The sequence below is a fragment of the Schistocerca gregaria genome, chromosome X, assembly GCF_023897955.1.
Source record: "Schistocerca gregaria isolate iqSchGreg1 chromosome X, iqSchGreg1.2, whole genome shotgun sequence".
Classification (NCBI taxonomy): domain Eukaryota; kingdom Metazoa; phylum Arthropoda; class Insecta; order Orthoptera; family Acrididae; genus Schistocerca; species Schistocerca gregaria.
Window position 1 is genome coordinate 119,649,562 of NC_064931.1, and position 19,957 is coordinate 119,669,518.

Consider the following 19,957-nt stretch of genomic DNA (forward strand, 5'->3'; position numbering starts at 1 on the left):
AAATTTACCACGAGAAGTGTAAGGTCTATGGGTATCCATTGCATTCTCTATAATAATTTGTGTCGCTTAATCATGAAACAATGTAATCTTTACCGCAGAGGCAACAAGAAATACAGCGTAGTGGTGGGGCGCTGATGTATCCCGTTAATAATTTCTATCTGCTGTCTTCACCTTAATGTTTCTGCAGTATCAATGTTACTGCTGCTAATGCAGGCGTTTCGTAAGGTATAAGATACTCAGACCTGTAAAGATATAAAATAATTTTATGTATCATTAGAATCAGATGTGATGAAACAGTAGATATATGTATATCTGCATTCTTCTTTCTCATTTAATGATTGTCTTAGATGGCATGACTCACAAAACGTGCCAGGCATTAATTAAAATTTATGGTTCGGAAAAAAGCTGTTATGTTTTACCGAATACATTTCTTTTGAAGCAAATACCAAAATAAACAGTTTCATCAAGTACTTAATCAGTGAGTCTAAGACGTTCTGATTTCCATACTAGTCTCTTGCTGTGATCCCCCAACATAAGTAACAAGTAGACAACACGGCAATCAGATTTTTGTAATTTTTGATATTATTGGTACGTAAAGTTCAGACCTCAAGTGACAATATCTCAAGCCAGTTCGAAATAACTCTCAAAAATTCTCGAGATACTTGACTTTGAAGTTTCATACACTGAAGTAGTGTATGTATTTCGAGAAGTGGTGTGGTACTGTGGTGGTAGACTGCTTCGCTGACCTATGGGGGGATGGGAATGGGGACAGGTGGGGTTCTATGTTCTATTCCCAGCCAATGCAAATTTTTAAAGAAAGGTGCATGTTCTACGAGCATTTCCGTGAAGCGTAAAATACATAAAGCTGGAGGAAAAAATCAATAGCGCTCGAGATTGGTAATCGCTGTATGGCTACTTCGAGCTTGATTTTAGTTATTTTTTTTTTTTCGTTTCTTCCGTTCATTTCGAATACCTACGTCATCTCAATACAAAATTCATGAATCACATATACTACTGCCATTTTTGAAAGAATTCAAGTCTTTTTATTCCCAGTTGAATATGGCATACAAAAATCCAGTTTTCATTGCAAATATGAAATCTTAATTACCGATCTTTTATAAAAGATTGTCTTGAAATTAATTTTTTTCGTTTTTGTGTAGCTTATGCATCATGAAAATGTATGTGGAACAAGTACCTTTATTAAAAAATTTATCATGGCTGGAAATCGAGCCCAGGCTACCCACATGGCAAGCGAGGATTCTACTACAGAGCCATGCGACCCATTGAAAGAACGACCTTGTTTCAGGTTACTGAAGACGCCTAGAAGGCTTCAAAGTAGCTTTCCTCGACAATTTTTTGGATCTACAGCGAATTGGTTTGGAACACTGATATTTGAGTTCTCAACGTGACGTACTTTTATCATTACTTATTGTGTTACCAGTAAGAATTTTATAGCATACAGCCTCTTGGCACCCTGTGTTCCATTTTCGTCTTGCTTACTCCTTTCAGGATACTGTCGATGTAAGTTTCTTCTCGGAATCTGTCCTTTGTTAAGCCTATGTAACTTCGTACCAGCGTGCGACTTTAACTAAAGTATATTCTGAATTGTCAAAATAAACTGTAATACAACATTCATAATCTAGAGATGCCTGTGTGGGCTCGTTCCGAAAGCCAATAAATTAAAAAAAACTTCACGTATCATAAACGTAAAAAAAATAAAAAATCCAGTTGGTATCCTTGTAAAGTCTCTAACGCTAGCTACTACGATGGTACACGACACATAAATAGCCGGCTCGAGGCCTAATAAATTCACATTACTGATACTTGGCAAGTAGAGGAGAGGTAATGCCATAGAGATAATCAACACCAGACTCTGTTGTAAGGTTCTCGAAGAATACGGATTTCTTCTTAAGTCCTACCGTGTCTACCAAGCCTAGGAAACGGATGCGTGTGTCACTTCTAGGAGCTTAGATATCTGTAACACGCTGAGGTGCCACTGCATCCAGAAGAATTTCACAATCATGGAACAGTCAAAATCATCAAAAATTGTATTCTCTATAAAAGGGAGGCTTGAAGTTCGCGCTGAAAATGACCTCGAAATGCGACATCATTTGTGCAAGTCTAATAAGCAGCGTGAGACAAACAACCATCAACGGAGGAAAGGCGTTTGCGAAATGCGAGAAAGCAAGAAAATATTCCCTCGGTGCGTGTCGTAAAATGAGATTCTAATCTGTGGCTGCGTAATACTCGGCGCTCACTTTTCCTGAACAAATGGAAAGAAGTCCGTTCGACCGAGCTGCTCTCACTCACAGCTGTTTCTTTCAGTATCGAACAATAAGAACCAAAGATAGCAGTTGTAATTACGTTTTCAGAATTGCAGTTTCTCATTGAACATTGATATTCACTGTACGAATACCACTGCTGAAAAACTACAGACCAGAGATGTACATTATCTTTCACAGCGTTTGAAGGTCACGAGTGATAACGAATAAAATCTGGGAAGCAATCAAGTAAACCTTAGATACATTTCCATTGGGAGATCGCTACTTCAGATGAAGTGTAGCTATTACGCTTTACAACATATCTGACATGCTATATCGGTGCGAAAATGAGACGTTATTTTAAAGAAACAGCGTTTAAATGATAATGTTCAGTGGACAAGAGTTCTGCAGCGCCTTAATGATTCAGATATCGTCATCTTCTAACGGTCACGAGTTTATTTCAGTTGTCTCACTGGAAACTTTCCTCCGCTTGTCTTGTATCTCCTGTTCAGGTTTGTCCTCTCCGTTAGGATTTAATGGACCGTCGATGGTGCGGTTGTTACAGCAGAGATTTATCATAGTAGCACAAAGATGGTAGAAGAAACTGCCATTTGCCTCGGGTGAAGGAACATTCGCGAAACAAACTAGGAAGTTGCTTAGAAAAAAACACAGAGACCTAACCGAAACGATCAGACCAGGATACGAGCGTAGTTTCCAAGCAATACGAATTCATTCCGGTTGATGATTTTACTAAGTCATAAAAGTTGTACAATTGTAACGCACATATCTGATATCTTTAAATACAAAGAATCATCTCCCTCTTTTCTTATTGGAAGATACGTGACACTGAACAATCTACCAACGAGAACGAAATGTTCCAAATTTAATATTAATGTCTCACTATTCAACAGTGATAAAACTTCCTGACTGGGATATGAAACTGAATGAACGCATGAAATCAGTGATAAGAATTTCAAATAGAAGTATTCTGGGAAACAGAGCTGCAACTGTAATGGTACGACAAGAAACATAAATGAAATACATAATCGCGGAGTTAACACCCACCTGCACCAAAACAAACGACCAGACATAAATGCTATAATACTGTGCAGAGAGAGAACCACATACAACTTCAGTTCAGTTTACAAACGTGAAGTCCAAAATTCCCATCTGCAGAATGGCAAAAACTACCAAGTGTATATGTGGAACGAAATCTTTGGGCCGGACGTCGTGGCCGAGCGGTTCTAGGCGCTTCAGTCTGGAACCGCGCGACCGTTACGGTGGCAGGTTCGAATCCTGCCTGGGGCATGGATGTGTGTGATGTCCTTAGGTTAGTTAGGTTTAAGTAGTTCTAAATTCTAGGGGACTGATGACCTCAGATGTTAAGTCTCATGGTGCTCAGAGCCATTTGAACTATTTTTAAAGTCTTTGGACGTCACCCGCTGCTAACAAGGAAGAGAAGACTCAGTGGTTTGGAGAATATGTAAAGAAACACAGTAATTAACTTGCATTCCAACCTTACATACAAAACGCTGTTTTTAACCTAAAACAACCAAAAATGTACATGAATCCAATTTCCACAATAACCACGGAAGATGCTTTATGAATAAAATCGAAACGCGTCTGGTGTAACTCTCTATAACTAAATTGCAGTAATCTCGAGACGGAAAACCAGTAATAATGGTTTGGATATTTGCCTTGTGTAGCCAACCATCTATCACTTGAGCATTCCGAGCATACCTCATAAACCACCTCTGACATTCTATTACAAATTCATATTGAATCTTTCAAACTTCAGCGCCTAAGATGTGATTAATAGATATGAGCTACTTCCACGGAAATTGCGACTTCTTAAGATTTGCGATATTAGCACAGAGAAAACCTACTTTAGACAATAGAATTTTAAAATGATCTACTAAACAGAAATAGTATGTTCATTGGATTTACGCTCATAGAGGTATTCGCGAAAATCTACAGAAACTTTAGGCTGATACTTTCTTTGCTGATCAGTACATTCCTGAACTTTTTATCTCTTTCATTCAGGAAACACATTAAATCTTGGTTCTGCGCAGCTAACAGTGTTCAACAAAGCCGCGGACTTTTTATTTTTCTTCCATCTACGTTCATCTGCAATCCATAGCCATATTGGTTGTTTCCCGACAATGACTATATCTTCTAATCACTAAAAAATTTTAACAACCTTTGCTAGTCATAACAAGACGTTCATTAGGACACAAAAATAACTGCACTTTAGTAAAGCTGTTTAATGTTTCTACAAATTGGTATGTCACTAAAATATCACCACCAGGAAAATCAATTAGTGTAATGTATGCAAAAATAATTTCCGTGTGAAAATGAATGTCTGTTTAGAGTAGGATTTGCCTTTCTTTGAATGAATCGAAGACAGTTTATCACATCGTTAACAGAGATCATCCTGTTGTAAGAGGCCCACTTCTGCCACTGATAATTGGAAACAAGGTCTACGAAATAATCACAGAATATAGGCCTAAGTACTGAAGTGATGCCAGACGGAAATTAAAGTGAGGATGCAAACCAGGAATCTATCTTACTACACTTACTCAAACAAAATCTAAAGTATTTTAGTCTCTCCTGAAAGTTTAATTTCCAGATGTATAAGACATTTATCCAATCAATTACATTAAATGGAAGTATCCGAAAACAAGACTTCCACAATCTCCTTGTTTCTGAATAGAAAATACTAAGGAAATACTTCGGTCCACTGCAAGATGTGCATCAGGAAAAGTGGTGGATCATGTTCGCTCGTGAATTAAATCACATGTACAGCAGACTAACCAGCGTAAGCCTGATGACAAATGAGCGTGATGTGTGGAGAGGTCACATGAACGCTCACACGGTCTGTAAAAGAGCTTGCTTTAGTTATCGCTGGAAGAAGGCCAGTGGGCAGCCCAAGAAAAAGGAATGGATTCCGGAACGACCTGCTACAGATAGGTACAAAGGTCGAGTGGTAGTAGAGTTAAAGAAAGACAGCAAAATAGAGGAGTCCTGCGAACGGCCCCGGTGCGACGATAACGATGAATGAACGCCGGATGATGAGCGTTATTCACTGAAATCCGTAAAATACATAAATAGGATAAGGACTTCAATAAATTATAAACAACAGTGACCTGTATGCTGTTCTGCAGCTTCTATAAATGGAATTACGAGGGGCACTCAACAAGTAATGAAGCACATTTTTTTCTCGGCTAATTTAGTTGAAAAAAATGTAGAATTTGTTGCAGGACATCGTGGAATATGCTCTCTTCAGTCTCTATAGTTTTTAATGATGTTCCGATAGGTGGCGGCACTATACGTAGCCGTCAAAACCTCAAACGGAGGTTCTTTCCAAGCAGAGAGGTGTCATTGAGTTTCTTCTGACGGAAAACCAGGGCATCGCATATATTCGTAGACGCTTACAGAATGTCGACGGAGACCTGGCAGTGAACAAACACACGATGAGTCATTCGGCGAGGCATCTTTCATCATCGCAACAAGCTCGCCCTATCTAGTCCGATCTCCCGCGTGCCCGTCGGCTGCACACAGCAGCTATTCCTGCACTCTTGGAACGTGCGAACACTGTCAGCCGAGGTGATCGATGGACAACAACCAAACACCTCGCTGCACAACTGGGGAGGTTGTTGATGCAGCAAGACGTCGGCTCCTACGTCGACCAATAGGCTGGTACCATATGAACACACAGACCCTTCCGGTGAGGTGGCATAAGGCCATTGTGTTGAACACCAGCTAGTGTCTGATGTAACTCACGGGTAAGGGTCTCAGAAATGTTGGGAACAAATGGCCTAGTCCACAGCTGCCATAGTGCCTTCGATTAGTACCAAAGGTCCCATGGAAGTCCAGATGAATGTATCCATAGCATAACACTACTCCCACCGCCCTGCTGAACTGCTGCTGTGTTGGTTCTGTGTGCGGTGCTTCTTTCGAACATTCGTACGCCTGGATGTCGGCGTATCAACCTGATGTATGTACGTATGTATGTATATATGTATTAATCTGGGGACCTAGAAACGACGGAAAGGCTTAGACCCACCATAGTCCTCAGTGGTTCACAATCCCACAACAGGCCACAGCAGTCCACCAACCAGACCGTGACCCCGCACCGAACCGAGGGTTATTGTGCTGTTCGGCCCCCAGTGGACACCCCCCACACTTCCCCGGGAACGTATCATACCAGACGAGTGTAACCCCAATGTTTGCGTGGTAGAATAATTATGGAGTACGCGTACGTGGAAACGGTGTTCGCGCAGCAATCGCCGACACAGTGTAAATGAGGCGGAATAAAGGAAACCAGCGCGCAATCGCCGAGGTAGATGGAAAACTGCTTTAAAAGCGATCCACAGGCTGGCCGGCACAGCGGATCTCGACGCTAATTCGTGCTGGGGATCGGCACACCTTCCCGCTCGGGAAGCAGCGCGTTAGACCGCGCGGCTAGCCGGGCGGGAACATGATGTAATACTTGTAAGAAACGGAATCTACCAGAGTCGGCTACACGTTTTTCATGATCCGTGATCGAATTTTGACCATCCCGTGCCACCTGAAATCGTAATTGACGTTGTCGTTTGGTCAACATGGGAACACCTACTGGTCATCTTCTACAGAGCCCCACGATCGACGGTGCACAGTGGGCTGTGCGCTCCGAAATACTCGTTCTTGTGTTGCACCAGTATTGTATTCGGCCGTCAGGTTTGCCACAGATCGCCGCCTGTGCTGCTTTGCGAAGTGGTCAAGCCTCCGACCACCGAGTTCTGTGATGGGTTGGACGGTGAACACCTTGTCGCCTATTCGTGCTTTCTTCGTCTGTCAACCGCTTTCCATAACTGCTTACGACAATAGCACGACAATAACACGCCGTTTCTGAGATGCTCGTTCCCAGGCGCCGCGCCATAACAATGTGCCCTTCGCCAAAGTCTTTTGTCATTTGATTTGCCCATTTACGGCCCGTATTGTAGAATGACTCTCCATTGTTTCCTGCTCCATTTAAATACTTCCCTTATCGTGTCAGGTACCTGGAACGCTACCAGGCGTCACTGAAGCCAGCGTTGGGCAATGGTCATAAAGTTGTGTACTAACCGAGAAACTCGGCGCTAACCAGGTATTGATTTATAGCTGTGCTCCCACGGCCATACCACGCAGCGTTTGGCCTTCTGCTTAATGTTTATGACGTCGTACCTCCTGAACTTTGTGTTGCACAATGATATAACTTTGTAGGTACGTCCAGCGACGTATGTGGATATTGTCTACAAAATGTGTTGCAACGAAATAACAAATTTAAACGTCATGCACGATGCCGTAGTTTTTCAAGCATCTCACATCGTGTGATGTCACATCTCCTGAATGTGTCGTACAATGATATAAAATATTAGGTACACGCAGCGGCATATGTGGATACTGTCTACGTAATTTATTGTGAATAGAGTCAGTAGCAAAGAATTAATAAATTTAAACGTCACGCTTGACACGGCAGTTTTTAACGCGTCTCATTGTTTACGACTTCGTATCTCCTGAACTTCACGTCATACAATGATATAATTTTGCACTTATATTCCGTATTATATGTGCATGCCGTCTGTAAAATGCGACGCGTACAGTTGTTCTTAAAAACGTAATAAATTATAACATCATGCCTCATGGCGTACTTTTACTGCACGGAGAGTGGAAAAGTAGTAAGCGATAAATATTTTTCCTGTCGTCAGTTTTTAGGAGTTATCAGGTGATAAAAAAAAGTTGTGAAGATTTGAATGCATGTGTAAAGTTTGTTGCAAGTATTAAATGCTCTCATTATCAAATACTGAATTAATAAATTCTGGTAATTTACTCGTCGCGGGCTACGCTTCCTTTTCACAACCACCCCTACACTCACCCCTACCCCTTTGATAGCTAGGTGGTTCTTACCCCCACAGCGATGGTCGCCTAACAGCAAGGTATATGTGTACCAAATGTAGTTGAAATCGTTTCAGTGGTTTAGGAGGAGATGTGGGACGCACACACACACACACACACACACACACACACACACACACACACATTTTTGTAATATTTATGGATGAAAATACACATTCGTTGTCTGTATACACGCTATTTGCTTAATCGAAGTTTCCTGTATTGAGAAAATGGAAGGAGTGATCTTTTCGTAACCAAAATCGCTTTAATTAATGTTTATTATTGATGACCGGTTTCCGCGGTTGGAACTATCATCTTCCGATCTTCAAAAAATTTATTGGTTATAAATCGTGTTCCATTATGAGTTTATCACTCATGCCATGTCGTCATTATGGTGAAGAATATACAGTGCATTACAAATACGTTTATCAAAAGTAAAACCATATCGAAAGTACCTTGAGAAAATGGGCATGTTCACACACGTAGCACTCCATTCAGGCTTGGTACTTCTTTAAGGGCACGACATTTAGTAAAAGCTCACATTTGTACAAATTTTTACGTTTACATGACATGTTGTGCACGTCATGGCTACATCTCAGTTGAAGTAAGGTCACTTGTACGTTGTGACCGCTTGGAGTGAAACTCTTACGCACTGCAGTCACAGCGGGACTCGTCTGAAGTTGTTAATTTTGCCACACGCTGTTCGCGAAGATATTGCAGTTTGAGATATTTGTGCGTGCTGGATGTTTACTATATGTTGTGCATTTTAAGCACTGTCAAGCCTCAGTAGAGTTTTGTCATGTTTATAAACTAACCAGGCAAATGTCATAGTATCAATTTATTTTCCTGTCAGAGATATAGTCTGTGGTTACATTTTATCATTTTTGATTGAGGCCGATATTCTTATTTGATGTAAAAGTTAGTGATACCTTTTGTTCGTAATTATCTGTGTACTGAAGAGAATTTGTCAATATACAGGGTGGAGAAAAACTGTGTTACGAAATTTTAACCCTGGATAGCTGATGCCAGCAGGAACCAAAATTACTAATGTTGTGTAGGCTGACAACGCACCATTTTTAAGCTATGGAAACTTGGCGCCGCGCGCTCCGATTGGCTGTGGAATTGCCCTATTGCCGTTCGTCGGTTGACGGGCAGCGCTGTAGTTATCTGTTCACACATACACACAAGTGTCGAATGGGTCCTGCTGTTTGTCTCCACCTCACGTCAGAGGCATTCACACGTAAACTTCGCTTCGGAGCACACCCACGTCAACTGCTATTTAATCATACAGTAAGCATGGCGGCACAGTACTCGATTGAACAACAACGAGATATGGTTTTTGCTTATCTACTAACCGACGGTAATGGGCATGAAGCTCGACGGTTGTATGAGGAACGGTACCTAGGAAGACACCACCCACAAGCTCAAACGTTTACAGCAACTCACCGGCGACTTGGCGGAACAGGCTCGTTAGTGGGATTTCAAGCTGATGCTGAAAGATGTCGAACACGACGGGATGCTGCATTAGAAGAGACTGTTCTCGATCGCTTCCAGGAAGTACCTACGACAAGTACTCGAGCGGTTGGACGTGATATAGGGTCACTCACCCGTTAGTTTGGGAGGTTTTGAAGGATGACGGTCTGCATCCACTTAGTTTCCACCCTGTCCAAGACCTAAATCCTGTGACGGACTATGGACATATGCTAGGGTTTTTCCGGTTGTTTCTGCGACGTGCTGCACGAGATCCCGGCTTCCCCGCCATTGTGTTGTTTACCGACGAGTGCACCTTCCATCGGGATGGCCTTTAAAACAATCTCAACGTTCATTTCTGGGACAAATTACCTTCACTTTTTGCAGGAAACTCTACCTGGCCTGCTGGGAGATGTTCCCCTGAACATATGGCTACACATGTGGTTGCAGAATGATGGGGCGCCCACACATAACAGTCGTGCTGTGCAAGGATATTGAAATGAATTCTTCGAGGGCCGGGTAATTGGCAGAGGAGCTCGTAGGACGTGGCCCCCGTGATCACCAGTCCTCACACCACCAGACTTTTTCCTGTGGGGATTCTTCAAGGTACTAGTTCACCCACCCGGTCGCGAACCACCTATAAACGAAGGGGAATTAATGGATCACGTTCAACATACCACCTATCACATCAGGGCAATGCCAGGAATCTTTGAAAGAGTTCAGCAAAACACCGTTCCATGTTGCCAAGCTTGTGTCGCGTCAGAGGGTCGCCCGTTCGAGTATCTGATGTCTTAGCTACAAGAAAGCACTTTTCAAGGCAGACACAATTTGTAAAAGACTTTCTGTACACGAACTAATAGCTGTTGACGGGTTTGTTCCCGGTACCTCTTATCATGAAACGTCAGTGGATGTGTCGGGACCCCGGCGAATCCGTCCCCAGGCCCAGAGTGGAAGGCTTGTGCGCTACCACCGAGCGTGCGGGCCGTCTAGGATACATCGCGATCTCCGGCAGGCAAAGCATTTCATGAAAAGGGCCTGACGCAGAGAAAAAACACATTTGTTTTAATAATTGTCACCAGAATTCGTGTATCATATCCATGGCACTCACTCCCTTATTTCGCTATAATACAAAACGAGCTGTCCTTCTTTGAAGTTTATCGATGTCTTCTGTCAGTCCTAGATGATGCGGATCCCACACCAGACAGCAGTATTCCAGAAGTGGGCGGACAAACGTACAAGTAGTCTCTTTCGTAGACCTGTTACATAGTTCTAATTTTAAGTACTCTGCCACTAAATCACAGTCTTTGGTTTGCCTCCCCCTCACAACATTATCTATGTGATCGTTCCAATTTAAGTTATTCGTAATTACAATGTGTACTCCCCAAGTATTTAGCTGAGTTTACAGCCTCTAGATTTGTGTGATTAATCGTGTAACTGAAATTTAGCGAATACTTAATAGCGCTCATGTGGATGACTTCACACTTTTCATGATTTCGAGTCAATTGCCACCTTTCGCACCGTATAGATATTTTGTCTAAATCATTTTGCAATTCGTTTTAATCATCTGATGACTTAACATGACTGTAAATGATAGGCACCATCTACAGACAATCCAAGAGTGTTGCTCAGATTGTCTCCTAATTCGGTTACGAAGATCAGGAACAACAGAGGGCCTATAACACTTCCTTGGGATGCGCCAGATACTACTTTTGTTTTACCAGATGACTTCCCGTCAATTATTACGAACTGTGACCTTTCACGAATCCACGTACACAACTGAGACGATACTCCATAGGCACGCAAATTTCCATCGCAACAAACGATTATAATCTATTGGCATCGCTTACGGTAGTTTGTGAAAAATTTAAGCTTTTAGAGGAAGGGGCTAGAAGCAGGAACGGAAGCCAAATCGCCGACTGCAGGAATGCAGCTCCTTGATGCACGCGGATTGGTGTCAGCTCTCGGCAAGTGAGCCTTTAATGGCGTTTCCTGTGACCAGACAAAGTGCAGCGCCCCGCGCGTTACGACATAAGAGGGCAGCGATTAGACGCCGCGGCGTGTGGGCTGGAGCGCCTTCCCGCGCGTAATTGGACCAGCGCTGCGCTAATTTGCGTCAGTGCGTGCGCCGGCCCGCCGCTCGCGATTCCGGTTTCTCACGCCGACGTCCGCCTCCTGTCTTTTCCCGCGTGATGTGTTAAGTCACGTCACCTCAATTACGCAGATAATACAGGTGAGCTATATAATAGATAGCCTTTTATTCTCGTAGAAAGTAAATTTTAAACGTCGTATCGCGTGCCTGCCTTCCCGTGACGAGTTTAGTGGAGGTAAACGCCAGTTCTGTTCCTGGCCAATGTTTCCTATTCTATACGAGAGAAAATTCGGAATCTCTTTCACCACCGGCCGGGGTGGCCGAGCGGTTCTAGGCGCAGGTTCGAATTCTGCCTCGGGCATGGATGTGTGTGATGCCCTTAGGTTAGTTAGGTTTAAGTAATTCTAAGTTCTAGGGGACTGATGACCTCAGAAGTTGCCGGCCGCGGTGGTCTCGCGGTTCTAGGCGCGCAGTCCAGAACCGTGCGACTGCTACGGTCGCAGGTTCGAATCCTGCCTCGGGCATGGATGTGTGTGATGTCCTTAGCTTAGTTAGGTTTAAGTAGTTCTAAGACCTAGGGGACTAATGACCACAGCAGTTGAGTCCCATAGTGCTCAGAGCCATTTTTCTCCTTCACCAAAAGTTCTCTCCGTTTTTTCTCGACTATTGGTTAGCTGTTTACCAGTGTCGGAACCAAAACATTCTGCAGCAGTCGAGGTCGCTTAGCGGTTAATTTTGGTATATTCAATGAAAGTAGAAGAATGTAATGTAAACTGAAGGGAATCACTGGCGTCAGCTGCAGACGGAGATTACGCGAAAGCAGCGGCGGCGAGTGCAAATGTGTAGCAGACCGCGCTTCCGACCCGGAATCTCCTGCTTACTAGGCAGGTACGTTAACGACTGCACTATTTGGGACACAGCGCGATCGCAACTACGCGAACTATCTCGGACCGCCTCACGGTGTCGAATTACACACCCACCGAGCGCTGACTCACGCTCGCTACTCTGAGATTTCCACAGGAGATCGGACGCATTTGTGCATCCACATTGAAGAAGGTGGCTCCATTGCCCATCTAGGCATATCAATTATGCAAATGCGTAGTGTCTGTTCTTTCGGACATTTCCGAAAGAACAGGCACCACATATTCGCAGAAGGCTGAAAACTTGGTCCTAAACAAGTCCCATAAGAGGATCAAACAATATAACAACCGGCTAACGTCATGTCAGCAGGCAATGCGTGTTCAATCTATTGAGCTGACAGTTACCGATTTTGGACCTATATAATGATCCAGAAGTGCAATAGGGGTACAATACCCTAACCACGAGAAACACATCCATACCGTAACGCAAACCGCCACTGCGAAGCACTGCTGTCACTAAACATCCTGATCGCTAAAAGTGCAATAGGGGTACAATATCCTAACCACGAGAAACACAACTTACCGTAACGCAAACCACCTCTGCGCCGAGCTCGAATTATAAATTTCTATCCTCAAGAACATGTTCTTTGATGCCTGTATGGTTTTGTTGAGAATATTATTGTACAATTTGTAATTCCTAGTCTTATTCAGATCATCTGATCTCTTGGTTGCTGCATGAAGCTAACTTCTTGCTCCACAAGAAAGTTATATGCCCTTAGTAATCGACCTCTGTAACCTGATTTAAACAGATTTTCCCTCACTAATTGTTTAGGAAATGTTTCTTCAGACATTGGTAAATAAATTAAATTTGGATTGTACATCAATAGCAAATATAAAGTAGGCAACTGGTATTTTCTTTTCTATAAAAATCATTCATTGTGTAAATCATGCTGCAGTTTTGTAATATGTAATACTATGGAGTTAGGGGATAAGTAAACAATGGTCCATTTCAGTTTTCTAACAAGTGACAGAAAGTTGTCCACCATTGTCAACAAACAAAGGGCAGATTTTAATGTGATTGAAGAGTTACAGCATGTGGATACCATAGGATGCTGCTGTGACTCCTTCCTGCTTCCTTAACATACATCAATGATCTGCCACTGAACATGGCAAACAATTCATTCTTTTTCCTATTTTCAGATGATAAAAGTCTCACGGTGAAGGATATGGAATGTAATGTAAATGATTTAGCAAATATGTTAATGGATTGCATTAGTTTATGGCTTACTGATAACTAATAGATTTTTAACATCAACACAGTGCACTCAGTTTTTGACATGGAACTCTCATAGAGGTAAAATTTCACTTTCATGAGGTTATCAAAAATCATTCAAATGTTGTTGAGTGTCATACTGAAAACAGATGAAATGCTCTCTTGGGAGTCTCACATGCATAATCATGCACAAAAACTAAAATACTGTAAGAATAATCTTCTCTGATTCTGAAATGGATTGATTATTTGTTTTGCATTCTGTCTTTCAGTTATACCCTATGTTGTGATATTTATGGGCAGCTTAGTGCACTTAAGTGACTATTTTTAAACTAGGGAAGAAAAGTTTTTAATGATTTGTGGTGGCAGGTCATGAATTTGGTACAGATAATTCTTCATTAGTCCTAGACTGCTGTCTCAGCCATCCCTGTACATACGTTTCCTTCTGAGATTTGTGGTTAATGAAATGCACTCATCCAAAGGGGACTGCCACAGACATTCAGTGAACACCAGTCAGAAAAATAGTTAGCACTTGGATAACATTTATTTAACAGTTAGGAATGAAGGCGTCCACTATTCCACATATTTCATTTCCATAAATTTCCACCGGAAATGAAAAATTTGAATAATAGAACCCATATTTACAGATCAAAATTGAAATGCTTCCTTGTGGTGCATTTCTTTCATTCTGTAGACGAGTTATATTTAGAACCAGTTTAGAATCTTGCATGCTAACATATTATTTCCTGTCGCCTATGTATAACTCTAAATCATTTTGTGCTCTTTTTCTAATTTTTTGTCTTACTGTTTTGTTTGTAAATTTTCTTACCATATTTCTGTGCATTGTAATGACCCACTTTAAGTCCAAGTAGCTTTGGCTCACAAAGTCCTGTAGACTTTGATAAATTATATTACATTAATTTGACTTAAAATGCACGAAGGTTACATACTCCACTCAGCTAATATCTTTACCATAACATGTGAAACTTTCCAGCAAGAGCAAGGGCTCGAATACCCCACATACAATGAAGTTCCACAAGGTCTCAGCTTCACCTGCAATCAGAGAGGTCCTGGCTACTATGCAGATGTTGAAACACAGTGCCAAGTAAGTGGACAGAGTATAAGAGAACCATTCACTAACAAGAAGTCACATATTTGCATGAAATACAACAACTCTTTGCATTGAAAATCATGTCTAAGACCTTTTTATGTCATGCTTATTATTTTAATGATGAAGTTGGAGTTTTATTCAGAATGAGAAACACCTAAAAATTGAGCCAGTTCCCATTTGATTCCATAAACAGATACAGTGTGATAAATATTTAAACATTGGTTTGCTTGAAATCATAATTATGTTTGTTACTTCAAAATAACTTTTTGAATTAGCAAAATATCAGTGAAATGAGGTGCATGAAGATTGTGCAGCAACATACTGATATTGTATAAATGAGTGAACTTAATTTAGTATGGCACTGCCTCCTACTGAGTTTGAGATGTAAATATTGTTGTAGAGGAATTCAGGAAAAGGACATTCTATTTCTAAATAATCTAATAAAAGTCTCACTATAAATGGAAGTACATCCTCAAGCATCATGCAAAGAAATTATCAAAGCTCTGAGCTTATTTAAGAGTCAGTTTAATAAAGATAAATTTTAACTACAAATAACTGCAATTGTCACTTAACATGGTTGACACATGAAAACACAATGTTGGCCAATAAGAAAGGAAGAAACTGTAGAATATGAGTGCCTGCCATTTTGTTGTGAGCAGTTGTCCAATATTGGCATAAGCCATACTTTTTATTTCACTAAATTATTTAATTAAAGTTTAATATGCAATATTTAAAGACTAGATATCTGATGTTCCTTTTTCTGACATTAACTTTGTTTCTCCATTAAGATTCATGTTTTCTCACATGATCATTAAAAATGTATGGCTTTTATAATGTTCATATTTCATGACTTAAAAATTCTCATTAGTTTCAAGTAAAAGGAAATTTATCGCTGCAAGACATTTTGAAAATGTAATACTTACCACCATTGACAATACTTTGTATACCTTGTTTTGAGTTTACTATTATATTAAGTAGAAATGCCGCACATGTGAAAAGATGCATTGCATTGTTGCAGGTATGGCACTGGTGTCTTCCTTCAGGCCAGCAGTTCAGCTTTCTTTGCCCAAATGGAACAGTTTTCAACCAGAATTTTCGCGTTTGTGACTGGTTTTACAATGTTGATTGTCCTTCTTCAACAGATTTGTATGGGATAAATGATGACTTATACAAGGACAAAGACGGAAATTACATATAGAAAACCTTGAATTTAATTTTCATAAGAAAATACACATCTGAATGTCACAGGTGCACATAAATCATTTCATAGGAGGAGCTAATAAAAAACAGCTAATAACCATCTAAAGTCAAAATACTCACATGTCCAACAAACATGGATTAAAGCAGAATATGAAATGTGATGAGCCAAGGGTTTATCTTTTACCTACAGAGAGAAAAAGGAGAAGGAGAATTGTGAGGAATGTATAAGTAGTCAGATCTGCAACATTGAGGAAGAAAGTTGTGAAATAAAAGGACTTATTAACCTTCACTTATACTTATACTTGTATGGTCTCACAACTCCTCCTTCTTCCATTTCTTCTCAACAGAATTAAAATAAGTAAATTTTGATTACAGTTACTCACATCTGATTTGTTATTTTAATGTATGAGTTTTTGGTCTACCATAATTTCCAGTTTCTACTGGAGGGTGAAGCTGTTTCATCCAGCAATATTTAAGTCACAAGATTTGTCATGTTATTCAAGGCCAGTTTCAGCCAGAGTTTTTTAGTTTCCTGCATTCTGTGTTTGTTTGTTGTAGTACAAAGAAATATAAGGAATTTTTCAGTGCTGTTAAAAAAGAAGAAAAAAGAGTTCTCAGTCATAACAGTTGTTACATCAATATTTATATAACTTGTGTACAATTATGGAAGAAATTAAATCATTCTTACATCATTTTTATACTCAAATTGTTATTTTTTTGAAACCTCCTGTTAAATTATGGTCCATATGTTAATAACTCAATCAGCACAAGTACATTTTGAAAAGCCACAAAACAATAAAAAAAAAATAAAAAACATTTTCAAAGAATAGCACAAAACAGAGCTACTTATTTATTTTTTATAATTTGATCGCAGTTTGTTAGTAATGCTATATTATACAGAGCACATATACTCAAGCTACGGATGTGATGTCTATTTATATAAGACTGGAACCAATGCCACTAATATACACTATATGATCAAAAGTATCTGGACACCCCTATGTAATAGAGAAATGACCATGAGAGGTTTTAAGTGGGGAGACTTGTGTTGTCAGTAGAGAAGCAGTAACAGCAGATTTGATCAGTCAAGAGTTCTCAGTGACTTAAATGTGAGCTAGTCATTGGATGCCACATTAGTAACAGACACAACAGAGATGTTCTATCCCTTAAACCTTTCAAAGGTGACTGCTGCTGATGTGTCTGTGAAGCAACTGCTGCAGCTAAATGAAGACCTCATATTCTGAATGACAAGGACCATTGAGCACTGTGGAGGATGGTTGTAGAAAATCATGTGAAATCAGCCAAAGAAACACTCACGAATTCAAAAGTGCTGCTGACATCCCAGCTACCACAATGACCAAGACCAGTTTGAGGCCCAGGCATCACAAGCTGCTGTTAGAGGCGCCAAGCTTAGAGGGATGCCAGAGGCACCACTACTGTAAGAGGGGTGCCCAGGTGCTAGCTCTGTGTCTCAGTTTTCAATTTATTGCTTGCAGCACATAATTTTTTATGCATGTGAATTTTTAATTAAATATAAAATTTTTACAATTACATTTTTTTTAGTTTGCCTTATTTCTTATTACATTTTAGTTCATGATAAATTCAAGTTATAAGGGCATTTTTGGATAAGCCATTGCTTAACTCACTTTTTAAAAGTATCCCCTGTAAAAAACTTAACTTTGTTTGATAACAAGTTATTGAAAACAGTTCCTTTTGCATAGGGGCTTAAACTATGTCTTAGTGTGGCAATGTTGTTTGCAGATAGTATTCATCTGTACTTGTACATTTTTCTTGTTTTGAATTTGGTATTACACTTTAGAATTAGTGTTTGGCCTAATTGACCTGAGAGGTGACAATTTATGACATCTGTTGAGTTGATGTAGTCATAATTCGTGATAAGATGATCAATTTAACTACTATTTGTGTTAGCTATTCTGGTGGGTACCAGTATAAGAAGATCTTTAGCCTCCTGACCATCATGTAAAGTGTTGATGTTCAGATCTCCCAGTATGACAAAATTTACACTTCTACCATCCGAGATTAATTTACTTAAAACTTCATGAAGTGATTTTAGAAAAGCATCAAAATTTCCACAGGGAGATCTATATACACCTTTGACATAAAGGAACATTGCAAAATGTGAGTCTGAATTCCCTTGTAGCACTTTTTCTGTGGTTATGAACTCTTATTTTTTTGAGTAGATGGCAACACTACCACCTTCATTATGTATTCTAAAGTGGGACGTAGCTAGGTTGCAGCTATCTAATTTCAATATTGAATGTTGTCCACTGTTTTCTGGTGTTCTGTTACTATTAATACATGTGGATATAGTCCCGTGATAAATGGTTCAAAAGCATCTACTTTGTTTTCTAAACTCTGTACATTATAATGCAAAAGTGATAAATTATTCTTGTGTGGAGTGAAGTCTGTTTGAGACACATATGAAACGCATACACTTCGATCTGGTGTTGCACTGGTGGAAAGCTTTATAATCCCAAAAAACATCACTCCTGTCCTGCCAATGTATTGTTTCAGTGACCTGGCATTTAAAGGTTGATTCTACCAAGTATTCATTATTTTTGTCCTTGAGAGGGATTTCCTCTGTAGCACCACACCTCACTTTCAATTATCTGTTTGCTACTTCTTGGATCTGTGTTATAACTGTCCTTCCCTAGTCTGTTGAGATTACGCATGATAAATATGGTAACAATTAGTGAAGTGTTTTACGTTTCAGGTCATGCATAGGATATTGTGACATCAGGGACATGTCCGCCAAAGACAAGTGAATGTCACAATTAGTAGCAAAAACCGACACAGGGGAGAGTGTAGGAAGGGAAATGGGGAGAGGGGGCACTAAATGTTAAGTCACTTGTCCAGGAAAACTGGTCCTGACAATGACCAAGTTTAAAAAGTTGGTGTACAGTGGTTATACAGCTCCTAATATGCCACACATTTATAGTCAGCACTAAACAAAATGTGAGTTGGTTTAAAGATTGATGCCACTGGACAGTGGATGACAAAAAATGAGTAATCTGGAGCAATGAGTCACACTATGTCCTGTGGCAATACCATAGGAGGGTTTGGGTTTGGCAAATGCCTGGAAAAAGTTACCTACCATTGTGTTGTGCCAACAGCGAAGTATGGAGCAGATGGTATTACGATGTGGGTGGGTTTTTCATAGTCAGGGTGTGGTCACCTTATTGTACCAAAGTAGATACTATATGCTGACAGATTCAAACACATTATACAGCATTGTGTACTGCATACATTAAGAGAGCATTTGGAAATGATGATTGTTTGTATGAGCATGGCCATGCACCCTGTTGTAAAGCAGCATTTGTGTGGCAATGGTATGTGGAAAATAAAATTCGTGCAATGGGCTGCGCTGCCCAGAATCCCTGCCAGGACACAATGGAACATCTTTAAGACAGGATACATCAACAGCTTAGCTCCAAATCTCAGTGTCCTATACTATTACCTTTTATTATTACCTTCTCTGGTTTCAATTCTTGAAGAAGAATGGGCTGCCATACTTTCACAGCCATAAAGGTACGTCACTGAAAGTGCCCCCAGAAGTGTTCAAGTGATCATAAGGGTAAAGTGTGGATACACCACTTATTAATGTCCACTAACAGATATCTGGATTCCCTTTATCTGATAGTGTACCTTCCAAACCAATGGGTAATTGTAAAGTTGTCAGTAAGCCAAGGCTTGCTTTAAACACCACAACACTTAAGTCCTACTGGAGGAGATATACATATGGAAGGAAACATAATACTT

The 19,957-nt window shown here is 40.4% G+C and overlaps 1 protein-coding gene across 1 annotated transcript in view; it reads left to right on the plus strand.

The window, feature by feature from the left end:
• LOC126298554 (U-scoloptoxin(01)-Cw1a-like) overlaps window positions 1-16,877 on the plus strand; it is a 29,182-nt gene extending 12,305 nt beyond the window's left edge. The window contains exons 3-4 of the mRNA XM_049989912.1: window positions 14,861-14,971; window positions 15,996-16,877. Of these exons, the coding sequence (XP_049845869.1) occupies window positions 14,861-14,971; window positions 15,996-16,175 (291 nt within the window). The 3' untranslated portion in view covers window positions 16,176-16,877. The remainder of the gene's footprint in view (window positions 1-14,860; window positions 14,972-15,995) is intronic.
• The last annotated feature ends 3,080 nt before the right edge of the window (window positions 16,878-19,957 follow it).